Source organism: Pan paniscus, chromosome 12 (assembly GCF_029289425.2).
Source record: "Pan paniscus chromosome 12, NHGRI_mPanPan1-v2.0_pri, whole genome shotgun sequence".
Classification (NCBI taxonomy): Eukaryota; Metazoa; Chordata; class Mammalia; order Primates; family Hominidae; genus Pan; species Pan paniscus.
This window is the reverse complement of record NC_073261.2, coordinates 22468824-22482991: the sequence shown is the minus strand read 5'-3', so window position 1 is coordinate 22482991 and position 14168 is coordinate 22468824. Positions and strand designations below refer to the sequence as shown.

General features: G+C 47.8%; 1 protein-coding gene across 1 annotated transcript in view; it reads left to right on the top strand.

Moving 5' to 3' along the window:
- The window catches only part of GPR45 (G protein-coupled receptor 45), a 98320-nt gene extending 86474 nt beyond the window's left edge, over positions 1–11846 (top strand). Inside the window, exon 2 of the mRNA XM_034953628.3 lies at positions 9104–11846. Within this exon, the coding sequence (XP_034809519.1) occupies positions 9166–10467 (1302 nt within the window). The 5' untranslated portion in view covers positions 9104–9165 and the 3' untranslated portion in view covers positions 10468–11846. The remainder of the gene's footprint in view (positions 1–9103) is intronic.
- Positions 11847–14168: the final 2322 nt, after the last annotated feature.

Genomic DNA, 14168 nt, shown 5'->3' with positions numbered 1-14168 from the left:
TCCTTCAATGCCAGCAATTTGGGAGGCCAAGGCAGGCGGATCACCTGAGATCAGGAGTTGAAGACCAGCCTGGCCAACATGGTGAAACCCAGTCTCTACTAAAAATACAAAAAGTAGCCAGGCATGGTGGCGGGCACCTGTAATCCCAGCTACTCAGGAGGCTAAGGCACAAGAATCGCTTGAACCCGCGAGGTGGAGGTTGCACTGAGCCTAGATCTCGCCACTGCACTTGAGCCTAGGCAACAGAGCTAGACTCTGTCTCAAAAACAAACAAACAAAAAAAAACACCGGAATTGTCAAGTTCTTGGGTTATATTAAGAACACTTTTTTCAAAAATAAATTGGAGCAATTATAAAAAGAACAATCAGCTGACCACAAACAGACATGAAGGATCTTTTTGGAGGTGATGAAAATGTCCTCAAAGCAGATTGTGGTGATAGTTGTGCAACATTTTAAATTGGCTAAAAATCATTTAATTGTCCACGAGCAGTGGGCAAATGTCATGATACATAAACTAGATCTCAATGAAGCTGTTAAAAACATTCAAATATCGGCCAGGTGCAGTGGCTCCCGCCTGTAATCCCAGCACTTTGGGAGGCTGAGCCAGGCGGATCCCCTGAGGTAAGGAGTTCGAGACCAGCCTGGCCAACATGGTGAAACCCCATCCCTACTAACAGGACAAAAATTAGCCAGGCGTGGTGGCAGGCTCCTGTAATCCCAGCTACTCATGAGGCTGAAGCAGCAGAACAGCTTGAACCTGGGAGGTGAAGGTTGCAGTGAGCCGAGATCGCGCTACTGCACTCCAGCCTGGGTGACAAGAGCGAGATTCCGTCTCAAAAAAAAAAAAAGAAAAAATTCAAATATCAAAAATAATTTTACTAGAGTAAGTAAGCTGTGTCTGTTTTCTTTACATTACAAATGAAAAAATATATTTTTACCAGGCTTAGGGATTTTGTTTGTTTGTTTAGAATTAGGGCATAAAATGTCAGAAAAAAATGCGCAAATAAGTTTAAAATTAGTTTTTGAGAAAGTCAGGTGAAAGTGTAGTAGAGGGCCCTGCAGATGTAATTTTGGAGAAGGAAATAGGTTTTATAAAGCAGCCCTGTGAAATCTGATGTGTCAGTACTGGGTTTTTCTCCTGTGTAAGCCGCACCTGTCCCGGGAGCCCCTGGGTATAGGCTACTTGAGATGTCACATGCTCTACCTGGAGAAACACAAATTGGCAGGTATTATTTTTTAGCATCTTGAAAAAGTGCTAATTGTCTCAGATTCTGTTAAAATATAAAGCTCCATTTTTAAACAAGTGCCATATGCTTTGTGCCTCTAGCAAAATCTTCCTACATGGTTTGGGGACTTTTAAAATCCTACCTTAGATGCAACACCTCTAAATTAGTTAAGAAAGGAAGTCAATAAGTTGGCTTTTAATAGTAAAATGCACAAACAACATTCTCAAGGATTAATTTGGAAGCTGGTGACCCTAAGTGAATTATACGCTTTGGCCTCCTCTAAAGCAGTGGTCCCCCACCTTTTGGCACCAGGGATCCATTTGTTGGGAGACAATTTTTCTACAGGACCAGGAGCGGATGGTTTTGGGATGAAACTGTTCCATCTCAGCAGATCATCAGGCATTAGATCATCGGGCATTAGATTCACACAAGGAGTGCGCAACCTAGATCCCTCACGTGCACAGTTCACAATAGGGTTCCACTCCTATGAGAATCGAATAATGCTGCTGATCTGGCCAGAGGCGGTGCTCAGGTGGTAATGTGAGCAACGCGGAGCAACTGTAAATACAGATGAAGCTTCGCTCGCCCTCCACTCACCTCCTCCTGTGTGGCCTGGTTCCTAACAGACCAGGGAAAGGTACTGGTCTGTGGTCCCAGGGTTTAAGAACCCCTGCTCTAAAGAAAGGTGGTAGCACAAAGATACTTAAAAATGAGTATTTTATGGCCATCCTGTGGGTTATTTTGGACTTTTCAGAAGTTCTTAAGTAATCAATCAATTGTTCTTTCTCATAACCAGAGCAAGCATAGGCAGTCAGTCTGAGTCATAATCTATCTGAATCTGTAGAAATAAATTTGTCCACACTATGAAACCCTCACGTACACTGAGTGGGTACCACTAACATGGGGCTTACCCAGGACAGAGGGAAGGAGGGAAGAGTCAAAGAGTAAAAGAGAAGATATGACTCGATTTTCCATTCTTCCATTTGTATCTGCTTAAGCAAATCATCTCATTGCATTGATTGAGTTTCCTCATCTGTAAATGGGAATAGTCACGTATCATCCCAGTGGCTGTGAGAAAGAAGTAAAAGCACATTTTAGAAGCACTTTGTATATTTAAAGTCTTATTCTAATACTACCTATTACTGTTTCTTTGGTCAGAGCAACATTTCAGTCATCATTAGATTGGGGATATGTAGAGGCCTGAAATCTTCAAGCTGGACTCTAAGATTAGAGTCTCCCAGCCACCAGCTGGTATGCAAGGCTCTGGAGCTATGAATGGGTTGCTGGGGTGTCTGAGGCAGTAACCTCTTAGCCCTGCCAGCAGCAGCACAGGCCTGCGGTCGGTCACTCTAGTGTGCCCTACAAATAACATTTTCTATATGAGTCTTGACTTTAGAAGGGTGGGGAAGCACCAAGGATTGAACAAAGAGATGAGACAGTGTCTGAATCCTCACAGCCACCCTGCATCTCCCATGGGTCTGGCGTTAAATCCTACATTCTTGACAGCCAGCAGATTTTAAATTTGAGGAGACAAATAGGTCTCATCCACATTTGCTTGAGAAGCATCTGCAAAAGCTCCCGCATCAGATGCACACACGGTCCTACAGGCCCAAGGGCATCCTGTGTCCTGAGTGCCTGCCAAGACACCCGTAGCCCTGTGACAGTCCCACACACACGCCCTGCACCCACGGCCTTCACATCCTACCTTTCCTGCTGAAAGACATCCTTCCTGTGGCTCCCAATGCTGACTCATTTCTGATATAAAAGTCTGATAGGAACTGCTAGTTACATCATTATCCGAGTGGCCTCTCTTTGCATAGCCTAGGGGTTAAGGCATGGGCCTGGAGTCAGACCGTCTGATTCTAATGCAGGACCCTACTACTATACTTTCTAGGTAAATAACTGTGCATCTAGTTCTTCATCTGTAAAGAGGAGTCAATGTGAGGGTTAATTGAGAGAAACCATGTCAGTAGTTCCTACAACTGAGAACGTTTACCCTGGATGACTTATCAAAATGCAGTTTGCGCCCCCTGGCGTCCCAGGCTTTCTAATTCAGCAGGTCTGGAGTGGCCCTGAGAATTTTCCTTTCTCAAGTTCCTAGGCGATGCGGATGCCGAAGACGCAGGGGCCGAGCTTCATGACCACTGAGCTACGTAAGGGGCTTAGCCTGGCATGCTATCAGAACGCGAGAAATGTTAGCCATTACTAAGAAGAATAGGCAATGAAGATTTGCCTCATTAAAAGACTTCCCAGTTGTGTTCTATTTGAAAATTTCTCCCCAAGAATCTTGTTCAAGTCGAGGAATAAAAAATCTGGTTCCTTTCAGCTCACTTTTCTTTGAAGTTAAGACACGTGGCACGACACCTGTTTCTAAACACAGCTACTTGATGTATTACTTTTGGCAGCTCTTGCATATTTTTTCACCGCCAATAAAGTTATTGAAATTGAAATATACCATCTGTTTGAGAGTTTGTATCAAAAAGACAGGTGACAAGGTTGCAGGTAATGACAGAGTCAAGCTGTTCCCACAGCAAAGGGCTGTTCCTAGCTTCCCCATCTGCCAAAATTGACTTCATTTCTTAGATTTGGCATTTTTGAACCAATATGTTCTTCTGGAGCAGGGATTAAAAATCCAATATCACAAAACCAATTGGTTTTACCTGCAGCAATATTAAAGACTATGGAGAAAGAGCCCAACAAATTTCCCACCATTTGGCTGAAATAGAACCAGCAGAGAGAAAGCAAATTCTATCAGATGTACATATATATGTAAATGCATATATATATATAATTCAAAATCTGATAATTAAAATGTAGATGTACCTGTGTGTAGTGTGTACCTGACTTTTTTCTTAATGTTTGTGAAAAACAGTTCCAAAAGAACTGCGCCTACTCCCACTGCGCATATGAGCGTTTCCTTCGCGGATCAGGGGTTGGCAGCCTTACCCCCGGAACGCAGCTGGGCGCAGCCTCGATCCCACAGGGTCCAGGTGCAGAGGCACCGGGATGCACGCAACACCTTTCGACGCAGAGCTGGGGAAGGGGCCAATAGGAATGGATGCTCCGACAGACGAAGCCACGTGGGAACAAGGACGAGCTCAGGGCAGCTTTTGCTGGAGGGACAGGGGCAGTGTCACAGGGGGCAAGTGGAGTTGCTGGGGAGGATACGATAGCATGTGGGATTTGAAGGTGGGGAAGATTCCGTTATTTTCCTGAACACCTAACAGTGATGCTGCAGGCTTTCCGGACGGGACGGGACCTCAGACACAATAATCCATTCCGCCGTCGCCACGCAGTGCCTTTCGACCATTCAGTTTCAGCGCTGGGAGGAAGGAGAGGCGTGCGCTCTTGCTGAAGGTCGCGCGGGGCTCACGGACCGGTTGCCAGGAAGTCTACCTCCTCCACGTGGCAATCGCCGCTGCTGCTCGGCTCCCTGCCACGCGGCTGCCCCGACTGTGCCTCCGCAGGTCTCTCTGGTTCTGCCCGCCTTTGTCCCCTCGCAAGGCATTATCCCTCCCCGCTTCAATCAGGGTCCGGCGGATCGTCTTCACGCCTGATCTTGAGGATGGGAAAGGGAGACAGGCATTTCTTACCTTCTCCTTCCTGACCACTTAAAGCCAAACGTATTCCCAGCCGAAGATGAGAGTTGCTACCTGAAACGCCAAGTTTGCGAGCAGAAGGCCACTCGAATCCCCGCTTGACCAGGCCTTAGGAGGACGGTGGAGTCCTGGAGAGCTGCCCTGGCTCCGCTGCAGGGACCTCCGCTGTGTCCCCCAGTCCCTCAAAGCTCTCCTGGGCCGTATTTTCCCCTCTCATGTCTGTCTCACGAGGCCACTCACAGCCTGGCCTCCTCTCCCCAAGAAAACCTGGCAGGATCTCCCTACTGTACTGGAAACAAAAGCCTGGACGGGAGGTGTATGGGGACCAGGAAGTGCCAGCTTAAATGGAAGGAAACGGAGGGAACACAGCTCAAAAGCGTAGCCAAGTGGTGCTTTGCTATACTATGTTATCTATTTTTGCATGTTTGAAATTTAACATACTAAAAAGAGTTTTAAAGTTGGCAAAAGAAAAAGGGGAAGAGAACAAAGAAAGATAAAAGAAAGAACTGAGAGAGAAAAAGAAGGAAGGAAAAAAGAGAGAAGGAAGGAAGGAAAAAAGAGAGAAGGAAGGAAGGAAGGGAGGCAGGGAGGGAGGGAGGGAGGCAGGAAGGGAGGGAGGGAGGCAGGAAGGGAGGGAGGGAGGCAGGAAGGGAGGGAGGGAGGCAGGAAGGGAGGGAGGAAGGCAGGAAGGGAGGGAGGGAGGCAGGAAGGGAGGGAGGGAGGCAGGAAGGGAGGGAGGGAGGGAGGAAGAAAGGCTTTGGCAGGCCAGACACTGATACTTCCCAGCCTCCCGAGGCTGCCCCAGCGCGCCCCCTGGTGGTCGCACATAGAGTTGTCCTATTTGGAGAGCAGAGACAAAGGTTCTTTCCCTCATCCTCACTAAGTTCTTTTTTTTTTTTTTTTTGAGACGGAGTCTCGCTCCGTCGCCCAGGCTGGAGTGCAGTGGCGCAATCTCGGCTCACTGCAAGCTCCGCCTCCCAGGTTCACGCCATTCTCCTGCCTCAGCCTCCCGAGTACCTGGGACTACAGGCGCCGGCCACCAGGGCTGGCTAATTTTTTGTATTTTTAGTAGAGGCGGGGTTTCACCATGTTAGCCAGGATGGTCTCGATCTCCTGACCTCGTGATCCGCCTGCCTCGGCCTCCCAACATGTTGGGATTACAGGCGTGAGCCACCGCGCCCCGCTGAAGGTCAGTTTTTAGAAGCCCATTCTTTATCTACCGGGAAAGGAGAACAGAGTGGGATTTTGTTTGAAATTTGTCTGTACCTCAACTGGTGTAGCTTTGGGGTGGGAGGATGGTTTTTCTTTTCCCTATGCTTGTCAGTGTCACAGACGTGAAGTCATCCTCCCCAAGCCACCGTCCTTACCACAGAACCATCTTTCCCTTGGAGTCTCAGCTTCCAGTCTCGGCTCCACTGGTCACTACTTTGCTGAACTGGAGCTTGTCGTGACTGTATCTGAGCTTCCCTTTCATAATTTCCCTGCCTTCTTGCCAGGCGTGAGGATGCAGAGGGAAGGCTTTAGAAAACCTTGCAGTAAACACAATGCATGGGTGGCCTCATGTCCGCTTTGCTGAAAGCGCCTTCTATCTTTTGCGTGGACACAGCTCACTGAAGCCTCTGCCAGTGCACAGCTAGCCACACCATGGCACACAGCAGCACACAGCCTGGTCACACTTTCCTTAGTTGATTAATCACACTTCAGTCAGAGATGAAGATTTACCTCCTGACACTTGCACAGCCTCCCAGTTCCAGGGTGAGATCATTTGGAAAGGAACTAAAACAAATACCTTGAAACGGTTCAGTTCCCAGCTCGCTTCTTTCGCAGCTTTAAATTCATATTGTGGCACCCATTTCTCATCGTGAAAATCGCTGGAGACGGTGAGTGCTGTTACTCCAAGAACACCAGCAGAATATTTCTTGTTCACTTGTTACCTTTTACTTAGATCTTAGTGCCCTAGTCCCTTGTAATAAAAGCACTGTTGATTCAGATATTAACAAGAGAACTGTGACCAAAATGCTAAATTAAAATACCTAAGACAGGTTGTTGTCCAGAAGCCAAAAGAATTTTAATCAGATTCAACCACAAGACATATACATTTAAAAAAATACCTTGCACTATTTGTTCCTTTAATTAAGCATGAAATCACTCTCTGTAACTATCATTGTGGGGAAAGTCTAAGTTTATAGCACAGAGAAGAGTGCAGATGAAGGATTCACTATCGGCTAAGATTGACAGGCACATGGATGCACGATACTGTGTTTTTTCTCAGTGGTCCTTTATTCTGTGCTCCAAGAGGAGCTTAATCCATTAGGGCTTCCTACATGCAGGTCATGGTTCCTGCCATGAAGAAATTTGCAGTTTAATCCAAGAGACAGAAACCCCTAAACTTGAAACAGTGAGGGAGATGGAGTTAATTTATTAATGCCCTTCTTTTACCAGACATTGCACATTATATTTACCAACTCTGGAGGTAAATATGTAATTACCTCCATTTCACAGATCAGAAAATTGAGATGAAGAAGGGTCATAATTTTGGTCTGAATGAGAGATAATTCCCACTTATAAATTAACACACCAGGTTTCTGATTTTTATAGCTCAGAAAAAGTTTGGATACCGGTGCCCACCACTGAGAGATGAACCCATTCTGGGTGTGTTTGGGAAGGAAGACCAAGGATTGGTTGGGTCTAAACTGAAGTATAGCATCACCAAGACACTGCCACTCCCAGGTCCTCTAAGCCTGCTCTGAGGCCTCCTGGCTTCTTACATTGCCCACATTCCTCTCAGTGTGAGTTATCTGTAACAATGACCACAAGGAATTTAGAAAAGAGAAATTTCTTACAAGAAGAGGTGCATCCAACAGCCAGATGTCCAGGGTGGATAAATGGCGCAGGCTGGATTTCCCCCAGCCCAGGCGATGTGACTTCAGACCTGAGCTACTGAACACACTCTTGCCACATCAGTGAGACAAAATTAAAATTACATTTATCTTTTTGAAAGTGAAAGCAAGTTTATCAAGAATATAAGGAATAAAAGCTCATTTCATTTACTTTTTTTTTTTAAGAGACAGGGTCTCACTCTGTTACCCAGGCTGGAGTACAGTGACACCTTCTTAGCTCATGACAGCCTCAAACTTCTGTGCTTGAGCAATCCTCCTGCCTCGGCCTCCTGAGTAGCAGGGACTATAGATGCAAGTCTGGCTCATTTTTTTGTGTGTAGAGATGGGATCTCTCTATGTTGCCCAGGCAGGTCTTGAACTCCTGGCCTCAAGCAATCCTCCTGTCTCTGCCTCTCAAAGTGCTGGGATTATAGGCATGAGCCACTGTACCCAGCTAACATTGTATTTTAAAAGGCCTTACCTTTGGGGAAAGTTCCCTCCTCCCAGTCTGTGCTTCCAGAAGTAATAGTATAGCAGCCCCACAGTTATCCAAGATGTTACCATTAGGGAAAACTGGGTGAAGGGCACACAGAATTTCACCATAGTATTTATTATTATAACTCCATGTGAATTTACACTTATCCATGTGAATTTACACTTACGAAATAAAGTTAAACAAACAGACTTACAATTTCTTTTAAAAAATTAAAACTTAAAAATGTATACTTAAAATTTGCTAAGAGGGGAGATCTTAGGTGAAGTGTTCTTACCACCAAAACAAAATGATAATACCAGAAAAGTGGCAGGAGGGAGCTTTGGCAGGGGGAGTGGGATATGTTTTTGGCCTTGGTGGTGATGGGTTTCTGGTATATTGAGATGTAAATTTGTACAGCTTTTGACATGTCAGTCATTCCTCGATGAAGTGGGTTTTTTTAAAGCTAAACAAATATTGTAGCAGCAGCATCAACTATCACTTATTCATCTACTCAACAAGCATCCAAGTGTCCTCAACAAGGACACTTACTGCATGCCAGCCACTGTTGTCAGTACTGGGAGATAGCAGAGAATGAAACAAGCAAAACCTTTCTCTTGTGGAGCAGGATTCTAACGTTAGTTGGCTAGACCAAGGCTTCATTCCGACAGGTTGCTGAAAACTCAAGTTATTACATAAACACTAACTACAAAGGTTACTTCCTCAGTTTCCTCAGAAGAGAGCGGATTAGGTTTTTCTGGGCTGCTTGACAAGACTCAGACAGTATTTGTGAATACCAAGCTTTGTCCCAAGTGGTAAATAAACTTGTTTAGAAACACCTGTAAAGCTTAAACGCGTGCTTTCTTCAACGCGTTTGGAAACTCTAACTCCCTTCTCTTTTGTACTTTTTCTTGCTGTCCACTACAGAGGGTCCAAGCACCAAGCTGTGCACACAGTCGCTCTCCGCAGAGATGCTTAGGATGTGATCCATGAATCGCAAATCCCAGCTAGTGCTCACAAAGACGGACATTTCTCCCCAAGACCATTCCAGTGCCCCAGAGGTCCACAGACATCCAGGAAGATGCAGCCAGCAGACAAAGAATGGCAGCCACCGAAGCGCTGAGGGGAGCCCTCCCGGCCATTTCTGTCCTAGCTCCAAGGGTCTCTCCACGATGGCCTGCAACAGCACGTCCCTTGAGGCTTACCCATACCTGCTGCTGAACACCAGCAATGCCTCAGACTCCGGGTCCACCCAGTTGCCCGCACCCCTCAGGATCTCCTTGGCCATAGTGATGCTGCTGATGACTGTGGTGGGGTTCCTGGGCAACACTGTGGTCTGCATCATCGTGTACCAGAGGCCGGCTATGCGCTCGGCCATCAACCTGCTGCTGGCCACCCTGGCCTTCTCCGACATCATGCTGTCCCTCTGCTGCATGCCCTTCACCGCCGTCACCCTCATCACCGTGCGCTGGCACTTTGGGGACCACTTCTGCCGCCTCTCAGCCACGCTCTACTGGTTTTTTGTCCTGGAGGGCGTGGCCATCCTGCTCATCATCAGCGTGGACCGCTTCCTCATCATCGTCCAGCGCCAGGACAAGCTGAACCCGCGCAGGGCCAAGGTGATCATCGCGGTCTCCTGGGTGCTGTCCTTCTGCATCGCGGGGCCCTCGCTCACGGGCTGGACGTTGGTGGAGGTGCCAGCGCGGGCCCCACAGTGCGTGCTGGGCTACACGGAGCTCCCCGCTGACCGCGCCTACGTGGTCACCTTGGTGGTGGCCGTGTTCTTCGCGCCCTTTGGCGTCATGCTGTGCGCCTACATGTGCATCCTCAACACGGTCCGCAAGAACGCCGTGCGCGTGCACAACCAGTCGGACAGCCTGGACCTGCGGCAGCTCACCAGGGCGGGCCTGCGGCGCCTGCAGCGGCAGCAACAGGTCAGCGTGGACTTGAGCTTCAAGACCAAGGCCTTCACCACCATCCTGATCCTCTTCGTGGGCTTCTCCCTCTGCTGGCTGCCCCACTCCGTCTACAGCCTCCTGTCTGTGTTTAGCCAGCGCTTTTACTGCGGTTCCTCCTTCTACGCCACCAGCACCTGCGTCCTGTGGCTCAGTTACCTCAAGTCCGTCTTCAACCCCATCGTCTACTGCTGGAGAATCAAAAAATTCCGCGAGGCCTGCATAGAGTTACTGCCCCAGACCTTCCAAATCCTCCCCAAAGTGCCTGAGCGGATCCGAAGGAGAATCCAGCCAAGCACAGTCTACGTGTGCAATGAAAACCAGTCTGCGGTTTAGGGGGTCAGGGGGCCACAGAGAAGGGGCAGCTGAGCCCCAGTCCCAGGGTGGATCTGTCCTGCTCTGTTCCCTGGCATGTTGGTCACAGTCTGCACTTTGCGGTGGCAATTTAAGCACAAAGGTACTCATTTGTAATCAGATGAGCTGCAGCTCCCAAATTTCAATTTTTGGCACGATGAATTATTTTTGTTTCTCTTTGCAGAAGAGCCAAATATGGGGCTGATGGGAACTGCAAAGTCATTAAGGCAAAAATGGAGTGGGCTGGGGAGTGCAGAAGTTGGGCAGAAAGGGAGGAGGAGGGCAACAGTGAATAAAGCTGGTTGAGTGTGGGGCAGGAGGACTGGTCAGTCACAAGAGCTTCAACCTGCCCTGCGAGCCCTCTCTGCACCTGCTCAAGAGAAACCCTGAGAAACCCCAGTAGGTGTGAGCTCCCGGGTGTTCATTCATTTTGTTTGTCACCAGGGTTCTTCAGCTATTGATGTTTGTGGTGTGTGGGGACTCACATGAGGTTCTTTATGTTGATCAGATGTGCATTTCTTCCCATGCCTAAGTATCTTTTCTAGAAAGAAACCAAAATCACACGGGGAAGCAGAGTGAGCCTCTGTGCTTTGAGCTCCCTGGAATGACGCATGGGAGGCCTCAGAGGCTGGAAGCCCGGAGAAGGTCCTGGGCAGCCCAGCTGAAGTGAGAAGCACATCCGGGAACTCCTGCATGTCCCCAGCGCCCCCCACCTGCTGGGCCCACCCCGTCCCTGCACCCTGAGGCCGCTAGGCCTCCCTGTCTGCTGGAGAGCCCCTTGGCCCTTCTTCCCTGTTTCCTCCACCCCTCTCCCTGCCTCCCTTCGTTTTCCTCCCATCCATTTCCAGTGTGCTATAGCTCACCCGCTGAGCAAGCATCTGTAGTGACCTGCTTTCAGTGTCAGCAGTGAGCAGGCTGGGCTTAGTTTACACATTTCCTTTGGACACCCTGGAGCTCCAGAGCCCTTCAACCCACCGAATCCACTTCAGCACTGGACCCGCTGCAGGCGCCGCACCAACGAGCCCAATTCTCGGGGTCCTCACTGGTCTCTGTGTTCCTCCTACCTCATTCAGATCCACTGCTGCCATCCTGTTTACCTACTGGGACCAGATCCCAGAAGTGAAGTTGCCCAAAGGGGGCTTCTCTGCTTGTGCCCTATTCGGCCACCACCAGGGGTCCCCACGCTGGCATATGAGGGTCCTGAGTCCAGGGCATAGCACTGAGCCCACTGAGCTCTCTTTATTGTTCCAGATCTGAAGAGGGTGGGAAATTTAAGGAGAGATTTAGAAAATCTGATTCCAGGTCTGACTCTATCAGGAGCTAGTCATGTGACCTTGTTCGTTTCTCCTCATTTCTGTGGGCCTCAGTTTCCCCATATGCCAAATGAGGAAGCAGATCTAGATGATTTCCAATGTCCCCTCTCATCTCTCAAACACTCTGATTCTGAAATGTGTGTTTTCTGTCTGTAGTCATCAGATCCCCTGCATTCATTTATTCATCCATGCAAAGAGCATGCATTAAGTGCCTACTAGGTGTAAGGCACTGTGGGGGAGACAGTGATGAATGAGGCATCATAGGCCATGCCCAAAAGCAGTTGTCTGATTTATCTCAGGATCATGGTAACTCAAATTCAGCCTAAGAGCACAGAAGCCCCATTTTTGCTTCACTTCCCATTTCTTTCTAAACTGCATTAAGAGCCAGCTCCTCCTTCTCATACTTTCTTCCCGCAGTAGTGGTAACATGGGCAGAGAAGAAAGGGGGGGTGGTGAAAGGGAAAACATAATTTCCCTTAACCCTCCTCTTCAGCCCAGAGGAGGGTTAAGAAGATAACTGACACTTGTTCCCCCTCACCTCCCTCCCTGTTTATACCCAGATGGAGAGAGAGGGAGAAGATGAGCAATTGATGTGTGACCGACGGAGGTGGGTTCCATCAATTCTGTGTCCCCAGGTCCCCCAGCAAGGTGGGGATTTGCCTTCAGCTCCATGGAGCAGGGCTCTAGGGCCCCAGCAGTGCCCAATAGCACAGCCAAGTCACCAAGGGGACCAAGCCCGTGGGCACCTCCCCTCTGGTGGGCATTTCAGATAATTTTCTTCAGGAGCCTTGAACAAAAGGGAAATCACAACTGAATAAATGAAGGTACCAAAATTTACATCAATCAGTGTTATATGATGTATGTTGGACAGTAATATATATGTTTCAAAGTAATAATTTTGTATATATTTTAAATAAAGTATTATTGCTCTTTCGGTGTATAAGCCTAAGTTCTTGCCAAAATTTGCACCAAGACCATACATATTAAGCCCAGGATCCAATACCCAATACTCCTATATCAGTTTGTTCAGACTGCTGTAACAAAATGTGTTATATTGGGTAATTTATAAACAACAGAAACTTATTTCTTCCAGTTCTGGATGCTGGGAAGTCCAGGATAAAGGTTTAGGTAGATTCAGTGTCTGGTGAGGGTTCCTGCTCTGCTTCTTAGGTGACGCCTTGTTGCTGTGTCCTCGCATGGCAGAAAGGGAAGGGGCACTCCCTCAAGCCTCTTTTCAGGGGCACCAATCTCATTCACCTCCCAAAGGCCCCATCTCTTAATACTATCACATTGAGTATTAGTTTCCAACACATGAGCTTTGGAGACACGAATATTCAGGCCATAGCAATGCCTGAATAAGACAAAAGACTTCAGGAAGTCTAGAGCGTGAAAGTTACTAGCAAAGCTGGAAAGACTAAAGATAAGATGACAACTGGGAGACTGTTGCAATAACATGGGTCACAGCTGGGTGCCCAGGTGTTTTGTTTTGGTTTTTATTATGGTGCTGCTAAATCACTCCAGCCAGTTAGTCTTCTCTGACTTGCAGTGTGCCACTTTCATAATCCTATCTGGCCTTACTTGAACCTTTAACGAACATTGATTTCCTAAGATACCAAGATATCTGGTTCTGGTCTCCTTCCCTGAGACTCGCAGGATAAGCACTGCTTGATTGTTTTATTTTTTTGAGATGCAGTCTCACTCTGTCACCCAGGCTGGAGTGTAGTGATGTGATCTTGGCTCATTGCAACCTCCGCCTCCTGGGTTCAAGCGATTCTTCTGCTTCAGCCTCCTGAGTAGCTGGGATTACAGGGGTGTGCCACCAAATCTGGCTAATTTTTGTATTTTTAGTAGAGATGGGGTTTCACCATATTGACCTCCTGACCTCAGGTGATTTGCCTGCCTCGGCCTCCCAAAGTGCTGGGATTACAGGCGTGAGCCACCGTGCCCAACCCATTGATTTATTATTATTATTATTATTTTGCATCTTCTCTCTAGTCCTATGGTTCACCCAAACCCTGGACTCTGTGAAGTCTGGGCAGCTTCACAGCTAAATTGTCTTTGTAGGGCCTTATGCAAGAGCTGGAAACTGGCTGACCATGATAATAACCCTGGAGGCAGACACGGGATCCTTGGGAGATTCTTGCCTTAAAAATGAGACACAAGGAAGTCTCAGAAGTGTCCTCCATTTGTAACTACTCCTGCAAATCTGCCACCTTTTCATCTTGAATTGTAGTCCCCAAGGTCAGGGTGAAACAAAATCAAAGGTTCCCTAGGATGTTCTGATGACCAAGATGAGCAGCAAATACCTAGATCAATTCTTACTTTGCCATTCTGAGACCTGGATGTATTTTCCCTGCACACAAGTCATGG